This window comes from Molossus molossus, unplaced genomic scaffold (assembly GCF_014108415.1).
Source record: "Molossus molossus isolate mMolMol1 unplaced genomic scaffold, mMolMol1.p scaffold_m16_p_20, whole genome shotgun sequence".
Taxonomy (NCBI): Eukaryota; Metazoa; Chordata; class Mammalia; order Chiroptera; family Molossidae; genus Molossus; species Molossus molossus.
The window spans coordinates 25,180,838-25,196,804 of record NW_023425356.1 but is presented as its reverse complement, the minus strand read 5'-3'; the positions used below and the strand labels follow the sequence as shown (position 1 = coordinate 25,196,804).

General features: G+C 48.9%; 2 protein-coding genes across 3 annotated transcripts; one reads left to right on the top strand and one right to left on the bottom strand.

Annotated features, from left to right (window-relative positions):
• Positions 1-4,373: 4,373 nt before the first annotated feature.
• Positions 4,374-8,744, top strand: LOC118637763 (glycosylated lysosomal membrane protein). Of its 2 annotated transcripts, none has more exons than XM_036273324.1 (6): positions 4,374-4,516; positions 4,762-5,019; positions 5,218-5,418; positions 5,550-5,762; positions 6,476-6,732; positions 6,835-8,744. In XM_036273324.1, the coding sequence occupies exons 1-6, from the start codon at positions 4,400-4,402 to the stop codon at positions 6,998-7,000; spliced, it is 1,212 nt and encodes a 403-aa protein (XP_036129217.1). In that variant the 5' UTR covers positions 4,374-4,399; the 3' UTR covers positions 7,001-8,744. The 2 variants fall into 2 exon arrangements, with proteins under 2 accessions (XP_036129217.1, XP_036129216.1); XM_036273323.1 differs by having other exon boundaries at positions 5,544-5,762; positions 6,835-8,741.
• On the bottom strand, positions 8,484-15,070 carry TMEM79 (transmembrane protein 79). Its single transcript, XM_036273325.1, has 4 exons — positions 15,007-15,070; positions 13,433-14,230; positions 12,948-13,161; positions 8,484-8,694 (listed from the first exon to the last, which is right to left on the bottom strand). The coding sequence occupies exons 2-4, from the start codon at positions 14,187-14,189 to the stop codon at positions 8,487-8,489; spliced, it is 1,179 nt and encodes a 392-aa protein (XP_036129218.1). The 5' UTR covers positions 14,190-14,230; positions 15,007-15,070; the 3' UTR covers positions 8,484-8,486.
• Positions 15,071-15,967: the final 897 nt, after the last annotated feature.

Genomic DNA, 15,967 nt, shown 5'->3' with positions numbered 1-15,967 from the left:
AGCCATGGTTGTGCTTTGTTTTTTAATTTTATTTTATTTTTATCCTCACCTGAGGATATTTTTCCATTTTTTGTTCAGATAGAGAGGGAGGGAGGGAGAGAGAGAGAAACATCAACGTGAAAGGGACACATTGAGTGGCTACCACCTGCACACGGGTTGTACTTTGTTTTTATGAAGGAAAGAACTGGAGTAGTGGCACTGGGATGTGGGAGGTTAGGTGGGCCTAGCTTTTGACTTCTTTGATGTGTTTCCTCACCACAGGACTTAGTTGTATTCCGTTGAATACTAGGTAGAATAATAGTGCCTACCGTGTAATATGCATGTTCTAGTCATTTTGCATATATCAGCTAATCCTCAAACCAACCTATAAGATAGGTAATATCCCCCATATTATGATGGGAGATACAGAGTATAGGTAAAGAAGCTTGTCCAAGGGTCACAAAGCTGGTAAGTAGCAGACCTAGATAGACTCTCTGTATAGACAGTCTGGCTGTAGAAGCCGTGCTATTACAACTGGCTGTGCTGACTGGATTGAGATGTAAGGTGGAAAATGGTTTGTGAGAGGGCCTCTGGAGACTTTCTTCTTTTTCATACCTAGTGTTTAGCTTCCTGCTTAGCCCAGTCTAAAGTCCGCACTCAGTCTTTCATCTTCTAGCCTACCTAACCTTTTGTTGAAATCCCTGCCTCTTCTGGTGTTAATAATTCCCTCGAGTTGTAAGACCTTAAGTTAATTCTCAAATAAGTGAAAAAAAAAAAAATCCCAGCCAGTGTGGCTCAGGTTGAGCATTGACCTATGTACCAGGAGGTTCCCTGGTTCCTTTCCTGGTCAGGGCACATGCATGGGTTACCGGCTCTGGATCCCTGGTAGGGGGCGTGCAGGAGGCAGCCAGTCAGTGTTTCCCTCATCATCATTGTTTCTATCTTTCCCTATCCCTTCTCTCTGAAATCAATAAAAACATTTTTTTAAAAAATCTTGAAGAAATAGTGCTCATAAAACCTGAGAAATTACGGAGGGAGGAAGCTAGTCACATTGTGTGGATTCTTTTCCTCTTGTCCCCTACTCTTCAGGTCAATTCTGGTTTCAACTCTTAATGGTTTAGCACTTGGATAACTGTACATTGTAATCTTCCTTTAAGCACCTACAATATTTTCCTGAACCTGTGGAAATCCTTTCTCATATGTTAGATCAGTCTGTACTCTTCAGTCTTGCTGTCGAAGCCCCTTTGTGCTGTCCAAAGCCTAAATTTTTTTTTTTTTTTTTATCCTCACCTGAGGATATTTTTCCATTTTTTTGTACAGATAGAGTGGGAGGGAGAGAGAGACAGAAACATCGACGTGAAGGGACACATCGAGTGGCTGCCACCCGCACGACCAACCAGGGCCAGGGACAAACTGCAACCGAAGTACATGCCCTTAGTGGGAACCGAACCCGGGTCTCTCCAGACCGCAGGCCGACGCTCGAACCGCTGAGCCAAACCGGCCAGGGCCAGAGCCTAAATTTAACATAGTGATTACATTTTGCCATCTCTTTGACTTTGCTCATGGTTCTTTCTACTGTCAAACTCCTAGATTCATCCAAATTCTACTTTTCCCCCAATAAAAACAGTACCTTTTAGGTGGTGGGGAAACTTGAATCCCTGACTACTAGACCCTTTGTACTGAGCCCAGACTCGTTTTTATTCTCCCTTATCAGGTCCTAGAGTTGATGCCTCAGAGGATACAAGTACTATTTTCCCCAAGAAAAACAAAAGTTTCATTGAATTCATCTTAGAGTAGCCACTTGGGAGAAAAATAAAATTTGATCTCTATTTTATTCATTACAACAAAATCAATTCTGGGCAGCTGAGAGATTCCAGTATAAGAAAGTGGAACCACAGGAAGACTAGAAGAAAACTAAAAAATGTATCAACCCTGGCTGGTATGGTTTGGTGGATTGGGCATCATCTCATGCACCAAGAGGTCGTTGGTTCAGTTCCCAGTCAGGGCACATGCCTGGGTTTCTGGCTTGATCCCCGGTAGGGGGTGTACAGGAGGCAGCCAATTGATGTTTCACACTCACATCAATGTTTTCTCTCCCTCTCCAGTCAATTAATAAAAATATATCAGAGTGGAGGAAAATAATAAATGCAACTACATTAAAAAATTGCATGACAAAAGACAAACAGGATGTTTCAACAATACAAGGGTTAATTTCTTGAAATAACATTTAGGACTTGGGAGTCAAGAAGATAGGACCTATAAGAGCAGTGGTTCTCAACCTTCCTAATGCTGTGACCCTTTAATACAGTTCTCGTGTTGTGAACCCCCAACTATAAAATTATTTTCGTTGTGCTTTCATAACTAATTTTGCTACTGTTATGTCTTAGGCGACCCCTGTGAAAGGGTCGTTCAACTCCCAAAGGGGTCATGACCCACAGGTTGAGAACCGCTGCTATAGAAACAGGCAAAGGATATAAATAGCTTCAGAAAAGCAAAAATAAGTTACTATAGCCTGGCCTGTGTGACTCAGTGGATTGAGCATCATCCATGGACTGAGAGAGCTGGATTCCATTCCCAGTTGGCACATGCTGGGTTGCAGGCTTGATCCCCGGTAGAGGGTGTGGAGGAGGCAACCAATCAATGTATCTCTCTCACATCAATGTTTCTATCCCTTCCTCGTGCGTGCTAAAAACAAAACAAAACATTTTTTAAAAAGAAAAATAGCCCTGGCCAGTTTTGCTCAGTGGTTAGAGTATCAGCCCCCGGACCAATGAGTTGCGGGTTCGATTTCGGCCAAGGGCACATAACCTCGGTTTTGGTTCATCCCCGGCCCTGCTCTGGTCATGCGGAAGGCAACCAGTCGATGTGGCTCTATCACATTGATTTTTTACTGTCTGTCTCCCTCCCTCCCTCCTACTCTATCTTATAATAAATAGAAGAGTATCCTTGGGTGAGGAATAAAAAAAAAAAAATAAGTTACTGTAAAACATTATAGGGAAATGCAAATTAAGTTTGATAAACACTTGCAAAAGTGTAGGGAAGCCAGCCCTCAACACATGGTTTGAGCAGCAATTGATAAACTTCATAAGGCAGTTTGACCTGGCAGTTTCACTCCTGGGTGTTTATCATATGAATTTGGTTACAAATATATATGTAATACAGCCCTGGCTGGTAGCTTATTTGGCTAGAGTGTCATCCCAAAACGCCTTGGTTGCAAGTTAGACCCCTGATCAGAGCACATAAAGAATCAAGCAATGAATGCATAAATAAGTGGAGCAACAAATCAATGTCTCCCTCTCAGATCAATACGTTTTTTTATTTTATTTTATTTTTTTATCCTCACCCGAGGATATTTTTCCATTTTTTGTACAGATAGAGTGGGAGGGAGAGAGAGGAAGGGAGACAGAGAGAGAGAAACATCAACGTGAAGGGACACATCGAGTGGCTGCCACCCACACGACCAACCAGGGCTGGGGACAAACTGCAACCGAAGTACGTGCCCTTAGCGGGAACCGAACCCGGGTCTCTCCGGACCGCAGGCCGACGCTCTAACCGCTGAGCCAAACTGGCCAGGGCTCAATACGTTTTTTTAAATAACATTAACACTGCCCTGGCCGGTTTGGCTCAGCGGTTAGAGCGTCGACCCATTGACCAAAGAGTTGCGGGTTCAATTCCAGTCAAGGGCACATACTTTGGTTGCGATTTAATCTCTGGCCCTGGTTGGGGTTGTGTGGGAGGCAACCAGTTGATGTGGTGCTCTCACATCAATGTTTCTCTCTCTCTCTCTCTCTCTCTCCGCCCCCCCACCCCGCCTTCCTCCCTCCCTCCCACTCTATCTGAAAATCAATGGAAAAATATCCTCTAGGGCGAGGATTGAAAGGAAATAAAAATAAAAGACGCAAAGTGCATTCATTCAGCAAGACATGATGGAAGAACATTTTGCTCTCATATCATATTTTCAGTTATCTTTTTTTTCCCAATTCCACCCGGAGGCTGAATAAATAATAAATTGACAAAAAGAACCTTCTAGACTAGTGTGCTATCTCCCTCACGAAATTCATTCAAATTCCTCTCTGTGCCTTCCCTACCAGAGCTATTTTTGTGGATCCCATTTGAATCTTGAATCTCTAGACATCATGCCCACTTATAGGTAACTAACTGTTCAGTGGGACCAGTTGAGGAGGAGAGGTTGGGAGTATATTTACCTATCTATGTAGTCTGGGATGTTTTTCTTGCCAGCCCAGTTGGGGATGACAAACTTCTAACCGTGTTGAGTCTGTTCTCACTCAAGCCTGAATTTGGGTTAAGTGAGGCGGTCTCTTTAAGAACTGGTGTGATGGCTCCGCCCTTTAAAGAGGTCAGCTGAGTCTGTAAGTCACATGACTGAAGTGTCTCTTCCGCCCTCTGAAGCTGGGACTGCATGTACAGCTGTGAGGAACCCCGGTGGGGTTGGGGGCGCTGTGCCCCCAACCCCATTCTCTTCCTGAGTCTTCTGTCTGTAGCTCCGTTTGGCCTGCTTGGGGAGGAGACCCGCCAGGTGAGGGACTAGAGCAGTAGAGGTTTCAGGAAATACTACCCTTGAAGGGAGGTTGGAATCTAGGGCAATCAAGGGGTGGAGTGGGGAAGGTAGTTGCATAGAAAAGAATTCTTCAATGGGGGTGGGAGCAGTCGTGGAGCTGGGCGGGTATGAGGGTTTCTTATCTTTCGGGGAAGTCTAGACCCTGACTCAGCCCTGAGTGACCCAAGTCCAGGCAATGTTAGTTTTTTCTTGTCTTGTTCCAGGTGTCTCTGGAGGTCATCCCTAACCAGATGGGCCCCCCACAGAACCTGCTTCATATCCGGGCAGTGGGCACCAATTCCACATTACACTATGTGTGGAGTAGCCTCGGGCCGCCAGCAGTGCTGCTGGTAGCCACTAATACCCCCAACAGTGCCCTGACTGTCAACTGGAGCCGCTTGCTCTCACCTGAGCCTGATGGGGGCTTGATGATACTCCCCAAGGACAGCATCCAATTTTCTTCTGCCCTTGTCTTTACCAGGGTGAGGAGATTAGGGGAGAGCCAAGGCAAAGAGGAGAGGGTTCATCAGATTAGAGGAAGAAACTGAAGACTGGGTGGGTGAAGTAGAGTCAGGATGAGAACCTGGGCATGGGGTCCAGTGAGTGGTGGTGGTGGGGTTGGTGATTCAGGAGAAAGATGGACTCAGGCAAGCCCAGTCCCATCCCATCCCACCCACCAGCTGTTTGAGTTTGACAGTATCAACACGTCTGATGCAGCAGCAAAGCCTCCAGGAAAATCGTATCCCCCATATTCCTTGGCTGACTTCTCCTGGAACAACATCACTGACTCATTGGATCCTGCCACCCTGAGTGCCACATTTCGAGGCCACCCCAATCACGACCCTACCGGGGCTTTTGCCAATGGCAGTCTGGCCTTCAGGGTAAGGGTATGGGAATCAGAAAAACTCAAAAGGCTGGTTTATTAGGGTGGGAGTTAATGGTGGGGGTGGCCTTCAAGTACAGGCATCTGTCTGCTTCCCATGCCCCCATGCCTCCTCCATCCTAGGTGCAGGCCTTCTCCAGATCTGGCCGACCAGCCCAACCACCTCGCCTCCTGCACACAATGGACACCTGCCAGCTAGAGGTGGCCCTGGTCGGGGCCTCTCCCCGAGGAAACCGTTCCCTTTTTGGGCTGGAAGTAGCTACCTTGGGCCAGGGCCCTGACTGCCCCTCGATGCAGGAGCAGCACTCCATCAACGATGAATACACACCTGCCATCTTCCAGGTCAGACTTCCAGTGGAGAGATAGATAAGTGGGAGAATGTAGATGGAACCCCAGTTAGGAACTCAGACAATCATTCAGACATTTATTATTATTTTTTCTTTATTGAGTTTAGAGAGAGAGGGAAGGAGATGGAGAGATAGAAACATTGATGAGAGAAAACGTCAATTGGACACCTCCTGCATGCCCCCCACTGGGGATTTGGCCCACAACCTGGGCATGTGCCCTGACTGGGGATTGAACTGGCGTCCTCTTGGTGCATGGATTGATGCTCAACCACTGAGCCACACTGGCCAGGGCCAGACTATTATTATTTAGCAACACTTTATTCAGCTCCTTTACGTGCTGGGCACCGTGCTAATGAATTTGGCCCAGTCTCTCCCCTCAGCGAGGAAGACAGAGGTGGAAGACAGGCAGTGCAGTGTAACTCTGCTCTTGCAAGTGAGATGTGCAAGGGCCCAGGAGCCCAGAGAAGGGAGCTGAGTGAAGGCTTGCAAAGAGCCAGGGGTAGAAAAGCACCCAGTGCTCATCCAGTCCAACTCCCCTCTCTACAAAGGAAAGATTGAGGTCCCGGTGCAAACAGTCTGTGCGTTCTAGGACCAGGCCTATGGCTCAGGACAACTAGTGACAGATGAAGTCTGAGAAAGGGTGGGGGTACAGAAAGGTCAGGCACAGGTTGGTCCTCCTCACCCTGCATTGTCTTCCTTTCTCCCCAGTTGGACCAGCTGCTGTGGGGCTCTTTCCCATCAGGCTTTGTGCAGTGGCGACCAGTGGCTTTCTCCCAGAAGCAGGGGAGCCGAGAATCAGCCCTTCCCTGCCAGGTCTCCCCTCTTTTTCCCACCTTGGTGTACCTTCTCCCGCAGTCACCCATTGTCCGAGCCTTCTTTGGGGCCCAGAACAATTGTTGTGCCTTCAATCTGACATTTGGGGATTCTACAGGCCCTGGCTACTGGGACCAACACTACCTCAGCTGGTGAGATTTGGGTCTTGGGCCAAGGGTTTGGGAGGTTGAAGTGGAGGAGGGCTGGGCCTCTGTCTTTAAGCCTGCTTCTCTTTCTCTCCCTACTTGCTCTAGGTCGATGCTCCTTGGTGTGGGTACTCCTCCAGTGGATGCCTTGTCCCCACTAGTCCTAGGCATCATGGCGGTGGCCCTGGGTGCTCCAGGGCTTATGCTGCTGGCAGGAGGCCTGTTCCTGCTGCTGGGCCCTAAGAGGTACTCAGAGTACCAGTCCATAAATTAAAGCCTGCTTTCCAGACAGAAAGACATCACTGGACTTGTATGTGTCTCCAACCTCTACAGGTTTTTTTTGTGTGTGTGGTACATGCCCCTAGTGGGAACCGAACCCGGGACTCTCTGGTCCACAGGCTGACGCTCCAACCGCTGAGCCAAACCGGCCAGGGCCCTCTGCAGGTTTAAGGATCAGTGTTCTCAGCAGCTACTCCTTTCTCCCATCTTGCTTTTCTGCAGAACCTCAGAGACTAGCCTCAACTCCTGGAAACCACCAGGTGGGGCTTTCCTTCATACTCTGGAGAGGAACCAGGAACAGGGTTGTTGCTAGAGGGAGGGTGCCCTTAGAAGCCTCTCAGCCCTTTGAGCCCCCATTTCTCTTGAATGGGACTTAGAGGCTGAAATGAAAGGCTTTCTGACTGGTTGCTGCCTTGCAGGCATGAAATAGACTTATTTTTTCCACAAGGCTTGTCTGTGTGTGTGTGTTATTGGGATGGTTCCAGGAAATGAGAGGGCTGAGAAATGGGCGTGAAAGGCAGGTTTCTGTGAATGGTTCTCTCTCTTGACATGACACCGAAGTTCCTGCCAGCCACTCTATCATGTGGAACAGGGAGGTTTCTGGTGTAGTATGAATCAAACAAGGAAGGGACACTTGAGACTAGAGTGCAAACACAAAGGAAGTGCCATGTAAGAATGTGGTAGTAATTTATTGTTACTCCCCCCCCCCCCCACACACACACACATTCACCAGCCATTGTGCCTTCCAACCACCCTAGCCACCACATGTATGGACACGGATGGACACATATGCACACATACACACATCTCTTAGGAGACAGGTTTCCCTGTCCTCTCCCCTCTTCTGGGAAATTTGGGGGTGGGAAGTTACAGGGGCCTAATCTGTCGGAAGAAAGGAGGCAGCAGCTCTGGGCTGGGGCAGTTGTAATAGTCTTGACTGAGGCTAAAGGGCTTGTGAGGGCCAGTCATGGAGGGTCCTCAACCCAGGCCCCCAGAACAGTTTTACCCAACGTGAAAGTCCTGTGCTCTGATGCCCAGCCTTTATCTTTAGGCATGAGCAATATTCCCAGTCTCATTGAGGCCCTCTGCTTAGACCACTAGCACAAAAATGGTCAGAGTTTTGGCTGTGACTCTGCCCACTGCCTCAGAGGAGGCTGGAGAGTAGAGCCGAGTCCAGCAGTGGTGGGCCCTAGTGGTGGGAGGCTGCTCAGGAAGGAACCATGCTTCTGGTCCTGACCCCATGCCCTCAGCATCCTTAAGAAATGTAACTGTCCACCTCTTTCCCTGCAAGAAAACATCTGGTCCACCTCCCTCCTTCATGACTATCCCAGGCTTGAAAGGTGAAGGGCAGCCCCAACTGGGGTAGAGTGGGAGTAGGGGCAGGAATAGTCCAAGCTCTGATTTGATGGGACCCTGTTGGGTCAGGAACAGAGTTCATCTCATCAAGGTGCCCAGGCTAGGGGCAAGAGGACAGAGCCGGCTCAGCCCCAGGGGCGGGACCTGTAGTCTGAGCGGGCGTAGTCAGGGTAGTCCAGGCGGCTCTCCGTGGCAGTGAACATGCGCTCCGGCTCCACCACGAACATGTAGTAGAGGTTCCACACTAGCATGGACAGCAGGGGCAGGAATGTCAGGCCATAGCCAAAGCCTCGAAATGAGCGGCCCACAGCAAAGGTCAGCCAGTATATCAACCTGCCAGGGTGAGAAAAGGTCAGGCTACCCCCAGGGGAGCTAACTCAGGGTAGGCTGAGATGGGAAGAACAGACAGGGAGGGAAGGAGGTGCGGGTGGGTGGGTACGACCGACACTTCTAAAGAAAGTAAATGTTAATGTGCTATGAACCAGACACACTGCTAGTTACTCAAGGGGCACTATTCAATTTAGACTTCCCCACATCGCCATGAGGTCAGTTTATTATTTCCCTCCTTCTTTTATTTTATTATTTTTATTTTATTTTATTAATTTTTTGGGTACGTGCCCCTAGCGGGAACCGAACCTGGGACTCTCTGGTCCACAGGCTGATGCTCCAACCGCTGAGCCAAACCGGCCAGGGCTATTTTTTTAATTTAATTTAAAATTTTTGTTGTTAATCCTCACCCAAGGAGATATATATATATATATATATATATATTTTTTTTTTTTTTTTTTCTTCTTTTTTTATCCTCACCCGAGGACATTTTTTGCATTTATCTTCAGATAGAGTGGGAAGGAGAGAGGGGGGAAGAGAGACAGAGAAACATCGATGTGAGAAAGACACATCGACTGGTTGCCACCCACACAACCTCAACCAGGGCCGGGGACAAACTGCAACCAAGGTACATGCCCCTAGCGGGAACAGAACCTGGGTCTCTCTGGACCACAGGCCGACGCTCTAAACACTGAGTCAAACTGGCCAGGACTCCTTCCTTTCTCTAAACAAACAAAACAGCCCTGGCAGGTTTGGCTCAGCAGTTAGAGCATCGGCCCTCGAACCAGTGAGTCACAGGTTCGATTCCGGACAAGGGCATGTATCTAGGTTGCGGTTTGTCCCTGGCCCTGGTCGGGGTCATGTGAGAGGCAACCAGTCGATGTGTCCATGTTTCTCTTTCTCCCTTTCTCTCACTCTCCCTCCCTCCCACTCTATCTGAAGATAAAGAGAAAAATATTCTCGAGTGAGGATTAAAAATAAACACTTTTAAAATGTCTTCCTCCCTCTACTGATCCCCAGCCATCCTATTCTCTCCCCTCAACTCCCCACCTCAGACAACCAATATTATGGTTTCTTGTGCAACAGTGATTTTTTTAATGTATATAGCAAAAATATTTATTTATTTATTTTTATTTTTTTGGTATGTGCCCCTAGCAGAAACCGAACCCGGGACTCTCTGGTCCAAAGGCTGACACTCCAACCGCTGAGCCAAACTGGCCAGGGCAGCAAAAAGATTTATTGTTTTCCTCCCCTGCTTTGAAGTTTGGTAGCATACTATCAAGAGTGTTCTGCACATTGACTTTTTTCTCATTTTATACACCTTGACGATTATTTTTATTAGTATATAAACAACTTCCTGATTCTTTTACAGCTGCAGTACATTCCATTTTGTTGTTGTTGCTAATCCTCACCCAAGGATATTTTTCCATTGATTTTTAGAGACAGTGGAAGAGAGAGGGGGAGAGGGAGAGAGAGAAATATCAATGTGAGAGACACGTTGATTGGTTGTTTCCCACATGCACTGGGGCTGAGGATCAAACCCAGGTACGTGCCCTTGATCAGGAATTGAACCCACAACCCTTTGGTGTGTGGGCCGACACTAACCACTGAATCACACTGGCCAGGGCCATTCCATTACATTTATTTCCCCTTTTGCAGATGAAGAAACTAAGATTCCAAAGGGGTTAAGTAAGACTGGTCCAAGGTCACACATCTGGGAAATAGTAAAACTGTGATTTGAACCCAAGCCTGTTCATTACTCCCCATCCTGAATTCAGAGAGGTGGAGGAAAAGAAGAAAGCAAGAAGGCAGCTTCCAGAGGGCTTGAAGCCCAGAGGGATGGGTAAGCCACAACCAAAGTTCTCTTGGAAGATCCACTAAAAATACATATGGGGAGCAGCTTCCTTATAAAGGATAACTTATTATAAAATTAATATGCCTCTATGGTTTTACCTATTAAACAGGGAAGAGTAACTGCTGCTTCTCTACGGCACCAGGAGGCAACATTTTATAATAATTATTCACATTTAGCAAACTCTCACCAAGTGCCAGGCTGTTGTACACACTCTACATGATTTCAGTTAATCCTCACACCAACTCCATTTTATAGATGAAATGTATGATGAAACTGAGATACAAAATGCTTAAGTAGCCCTCTCTCTCTCTCTCTCCCCCCCCCTCTAAAATCAATAAAAACATATCCTCAGATGAGGTTTAAAAAAAATGCTTAAGTAACCTGCCCATGGTAGAAAAGAAAGGACCTTGGATAAGGGAAAGGGACCTGGAATTCTAGTCCTGACACTTCTGCTGACTGAACAAAGTGACTCTTCTCCCCCAATCTGTCATGATTTCCTCTCTCTGAAATGGGTCAGATTGACCAGACAATTGCTGAGTCTTCTTTAGCTCCCTGATGATTCGTACTGTTTAAGCCAACTTGTATCTGAAACCATCATTCCCCGAGAGGGAGATGGGAGGTGGAGTTGCATGAGCGGGAACATTTATCTTGGGAAACATCACTGGGAGAAAATGTAGGGCTGTGTGATGGGAAGCTGGTAGGACAGATGACTACTAGGCTACAATCAGAAGTAACAGGAAGGCCCTGACTGGTTTGGCTCAGCAGTTAAGAGTGTCGGCCCTCTCCCTGGCCAGTTTTGCTCAGCGGTTAGAGCGTCAGCCTGCGGTCCGGAGAGACCCGGGTTCAGTTCCCGCTAAGGGCACGTACTTCGGTTGCAGTTTGTCCCCGGCCCTGGTTGGTCGTGCGGGTGGCAGCCACTCGATGTGTCCCTTTCACATCGATGTTTCTCTCTCTCTCTCCCTTCCTCTCTCTCCCACTCTATCTGTACAAAAAATGGAAAAATATCCTCGGGTGAGGATAAAAAAAAAAAAGAGTGTCGGCCCAAAGACCGAAGAATCATGAGTTCGATTCCCAGTCAAGGGCACGTACCTGGGTTGCAGGTTTGATCCCTGGTCCCAGTGGGTGGCAGGAGGCACCGATTGATGTGTCTCTCTCACATTGAAGTTTCTCTCCCTCCCTCCCTCCCTTCCACTCTCTCTAAAAATCAATGGAAAAATATCCTCGGGTGATGATTAACAACAACAGAAGTAAAGGAACAGAAATTTTAGCTCAATAAGAATAATGTTTTAATAGTTAAAGCAACCTGGAATTATATATCAAAAGTGACAAAAGGAGCCCTGGCCAGTTTGGCTCAGCGGTTAGAGTGTCGGCCTGCGGTCCTGAGAGACCCAGGTTCGGTTCCCGCTAAGGGCGCGTACCTCGGTTGCAGTTTGTCCCCGGCTCTGGTCGGTTGTGCAGGTGGCAGCCACTCGATGTGTCCCTTTCGCGTCGATGTTTCTCTCTCTCTCTCTCTCTGTTCCTCTCTCTCCCTCCCACTCTACCTGAACAAAAAATGGAAAAATGTCCTCGGGTGAGGATAAAAAAAAATAAAATAAAATAAAAAAAAAGTGACAAAAGGAAATGTATTAGAGAAAAAATGTAAAGACCTGCATTAATAAGGCTTCAGAAGTGCAAAGGCACCTTCTAAGTTACCTACCAGTAGTAGCCTTAAGGATTTCAGGTGACTGTAAGTTCTAAATGTGAGTAATGAGGCTGCCATGAGAACTAACGTGGCCTTGGTTTGCATGAGCAGAAGGACAATGCCCTTGATCAGGCTCCCGGACCCTATATAACAAGTAGGAATATTTCCTGCCCAGAGGGAAGGACCCAGGACACTGAATGGATCAGGGCTACTTAGCAAGTACACAGTAGGGGAGCAGGGTGTTGGAATGAGGGATTCCTAGCCAATTCCAGAGATCAGAGACAGGGCAGCAGTTTTTAGAACAGCATAAGGAACTTTGTAATAATTAGGATCTTTGAAAAATGAAACAGACTGCCTTTTAAAAAACTGAGTACTTGGCTATAGGGGGTGTTCAATTAGAGGCCTATGGCTACGTGACCAGTGTCACAGAGGAGTGGCTTCAATGGGTGGGAGGTTGGTCTACATGATACCTAAAAGCTCTTCCAGTTCTAGATGGTATAAGCATCTCTGAAATCAACTTCTTCTGGGAAGACATACGAGCTGATCACCTGCCACCAAGGTGCGGTAAGGTGCAAGGGACAAAGTGGATTCACCTTTCCAGGGCACACATTTGGGCTGATGCAGGATCCAGGAAGCTCCCTGTCCCTGGCTCTCCAGACTTTCAGTTCTGGGTTCCTCTAGCACCATTGCCTGCCCTGTGCCCCACCCCTAGCCCCAACTCACCTGGAGACCGCAAAGAGGCCAGTGAGCAGAGGGAGCAGCTTGAGGGTATCTTGGGGCAGGTAGGTGGAAAGCACAGCCAGGTTGAAGAAGTAGAGGATGAACAGCTGGACTGACTGGGCCACATACTGCCGATGGATCTCCACCTCCCGCCGTGGCTCCCCAAAGGGTCGCAGAGCAGAAAAGCACAACAGACTCAGCCCATACACCAGGAGCCCTGGGCAGGGGTGGGGGTGGAGAACACAGGGTCAGAACTGAACAGCCAACAGGAAGCAGGGGCAGGGTTTGTGGAGGAGAGCTCATGGGCATGGACTCTCCACAGTGGGACTCTCAGTCCCAGAAGGGACGGCACAAGGGTGTGCGCAGCACTGAGGGTCTAGGCTGAGTGAAGGAAACTCTCCTGCTCCCCAAGCCAGGCAGGCCATTATCTGAAGTCCAGTTCCCAGGTGCGCCCCACCCCCTCTCCTTCTCACAGGGCCCCAGCTCACCCAGCACGATGGGGAAGGTGGCAAAGACTCCGCAGCGCAGCGTGTAGACAAGGCGGGAACTCATGGTGGGTAGCCGAGGGGCATCGAAGGGCAGGAAGGTGTATGCCCCATACAGCAGGCAAGGGAAGAGGACAAGAGCGGCTCCCACAGAGGCCACGGCCTTCAACCCCTCGTGACCTCCACAGCTCCTGCAGCTCCCACAGGAGTGGCTGGGCCTTGCCACAGCCTCGACCCACTTGCGCTCAGAGGGCTCAGGTTGGGTGGTTCGGGTGGGCAGGAAGGTTCGGCGGCGCTCGCCCTCGCCCACCTCACAGCGTACAGCAAGTTCCTCCTGGGGCCTTCGCTCAATGCACTGTAGGTCAATGGGCACGAAGGCCCGGGCCGCCTTCTCAGGCAACAGGTTGGCATCATCTTCAGGCAACTCCTCTAGTTTGCTGAGTGGCTCTGATTCAAGGGGCTCGGGCTCAATGTCCCGCCAGCCAGGGGGATCTGGAAACAGGGCACTGGGCTGAGGGCCAGCCCCCCAGGGCAAGGTGGCAGCCTCGCTTACTGTGCTGTCTAGGCCATCTTCAGTCCCCTCTTCTGCTGTGGGAGATCCAGCTGAAGACCCCACTCTAGAGGACTCAGCACCAGGCAACTCAGCCCCACCTTCCCCTTCTGGCTGCCGGCCATTGGGGACCAAGGTCTGGGGTGGGCTCTTCTCAGGGGCCTCAGGCCTCTTCACTTCCAGCAGGGTCAGGGTTTCGGGTTCTGTCATTCTGGGGCCTCAGTTCTGGAGTCTATCCTGAGGTCATGTCACTGTGGAAGTTAGCAGAGGAAAGTTCTGTCAGAAACTCCTGTCCTCTGGCCCTTAGGATGGGTTGATAGAACTGGAATTCTTCAGGGCAGCTGGCCCCACGGGCTTTAGCCCCTTCTGGGACCTTGGGGAGAACATGGTACAGAGGAAGGTGTTGAAAGAGAGGGAGGCAGAAGAGAAGAGAGCAGCTGAAATGGAGGCACCCTTTTTGACATAAAATTCAATGCAGCAGGAAAGGTTGAGTCAGGGGCATAGGCTGCTGTGGCCTCAGCTAGTCCCCACCCACACCTACCCGCCTCCACCAAAACCCCTAGGGTCATTGCCACCTAAAGCAGGAATAGGAAGAAGAGGAGCTGCTTAGAATTTTGTTAAGAACTCCTTTTTCACTAAGGATCTCCTTGTGGACAGAGAGGCTGCCCCTTCACCTTCAAACCTCCCTTTCTCCCTGCAGGTGCTCATTTAGAACTATTCTGGCAACTGATACCAGTGATTTGCTGACAAATCTGTCCCAAGAAATTGGCAATAGCAGTGCACCTATTCTTTAGTCTCCAGACTAGGTACTTGGGCAATTTCTAAACTGCTCACTGGCCCACCTCATTCATCTCCAGAGGGTCTACGTCTGTGCAGTCTGATTTCTAGGTCCAATCATGGCTGTTTTCTATGCCTCCTCTCCTGTCTTTCTCCTCTCCCTGACATGCCTCTTGTGGGGCTAATCCCCTCCTCCACCTCCTCAAGGGCCTCCTACCCCTTGCCATTAGGACCCATGACACCCTCTTACTTTCCATCTGAAGAGAGGTGGAGGGTCCCCAGTGTCGGAGAAGGAGCTGCCCAGCTCCCTGCTGGCTCTGCAAGTATTCTTTTCTCTCCCTCCTTTACCTGTGTCTCCAAACCAGTCTGACCAGAGCAGGTGGGGCCCAGATTAAAGGGGCAGGTCCCGCCCTGCTGAATCTGCCGACAGAAAAAGCATTAGCAGAGGACATCATCCTTTCTGAAAGTGGGGTGCAGCTGGGCACAGAAGTGTGCATTCTAGGCAAATGGGATGTGTAGGAGCTCCCAGCTCAGGAAAGCAGAGGGGGACCATTGGGTTTGTCCATCACAGGGTGCTTGGAGTAGGTTGGAATACCCAGAAAAGAGGTAGAATCTGTACACTCACTCATTCAATATTTATTGAGCACTTATTATTAACTAGGCACTATTTCCAGGCACAGACAGGGAGAGACCAAGATGACAGGCAAGGTCACTGCTCTTGAGTTCTGTTGGGATAACAGATAATAATGAAGCCTAACAATTAAATTAATAAGACAATTTCAGTAGGGAAAGACCTCTTTGCCAAGGTGCCATTTGAGCTGAGACCTGAAGGGAAATGAGGAGTATGAATGTTCCAGAGGAACAGAAAGTGAAAGACCAATGAGTGTGAAAGACTTTGGCTGTTTCAGGAACGGAAAGAAGGTCGGTGATTGGAACCAGGATCATAGTGGTCCAAGGGGAATTTGTTTCCATTACAACCTGTACACAGCCCCCCCCCCCCCCCCAATACCTTGCTTTTTAGCTTAAATTTAAGGTCAAGAAAGCAACAGGAATCCAAGGTGATCTTTCCAGTGGGAGGATCAGGGCGCAGAAACGTGAGGGAGTGGCTTATCACTCCTGTGGGACCTTACCTCTAAAGTAATCTGAGCTCTGTGAGGGCGGGAGAGTGCCTGGTTGCTCATCTTTGCGTCTCCCGAACCTAGCTTTGTGGC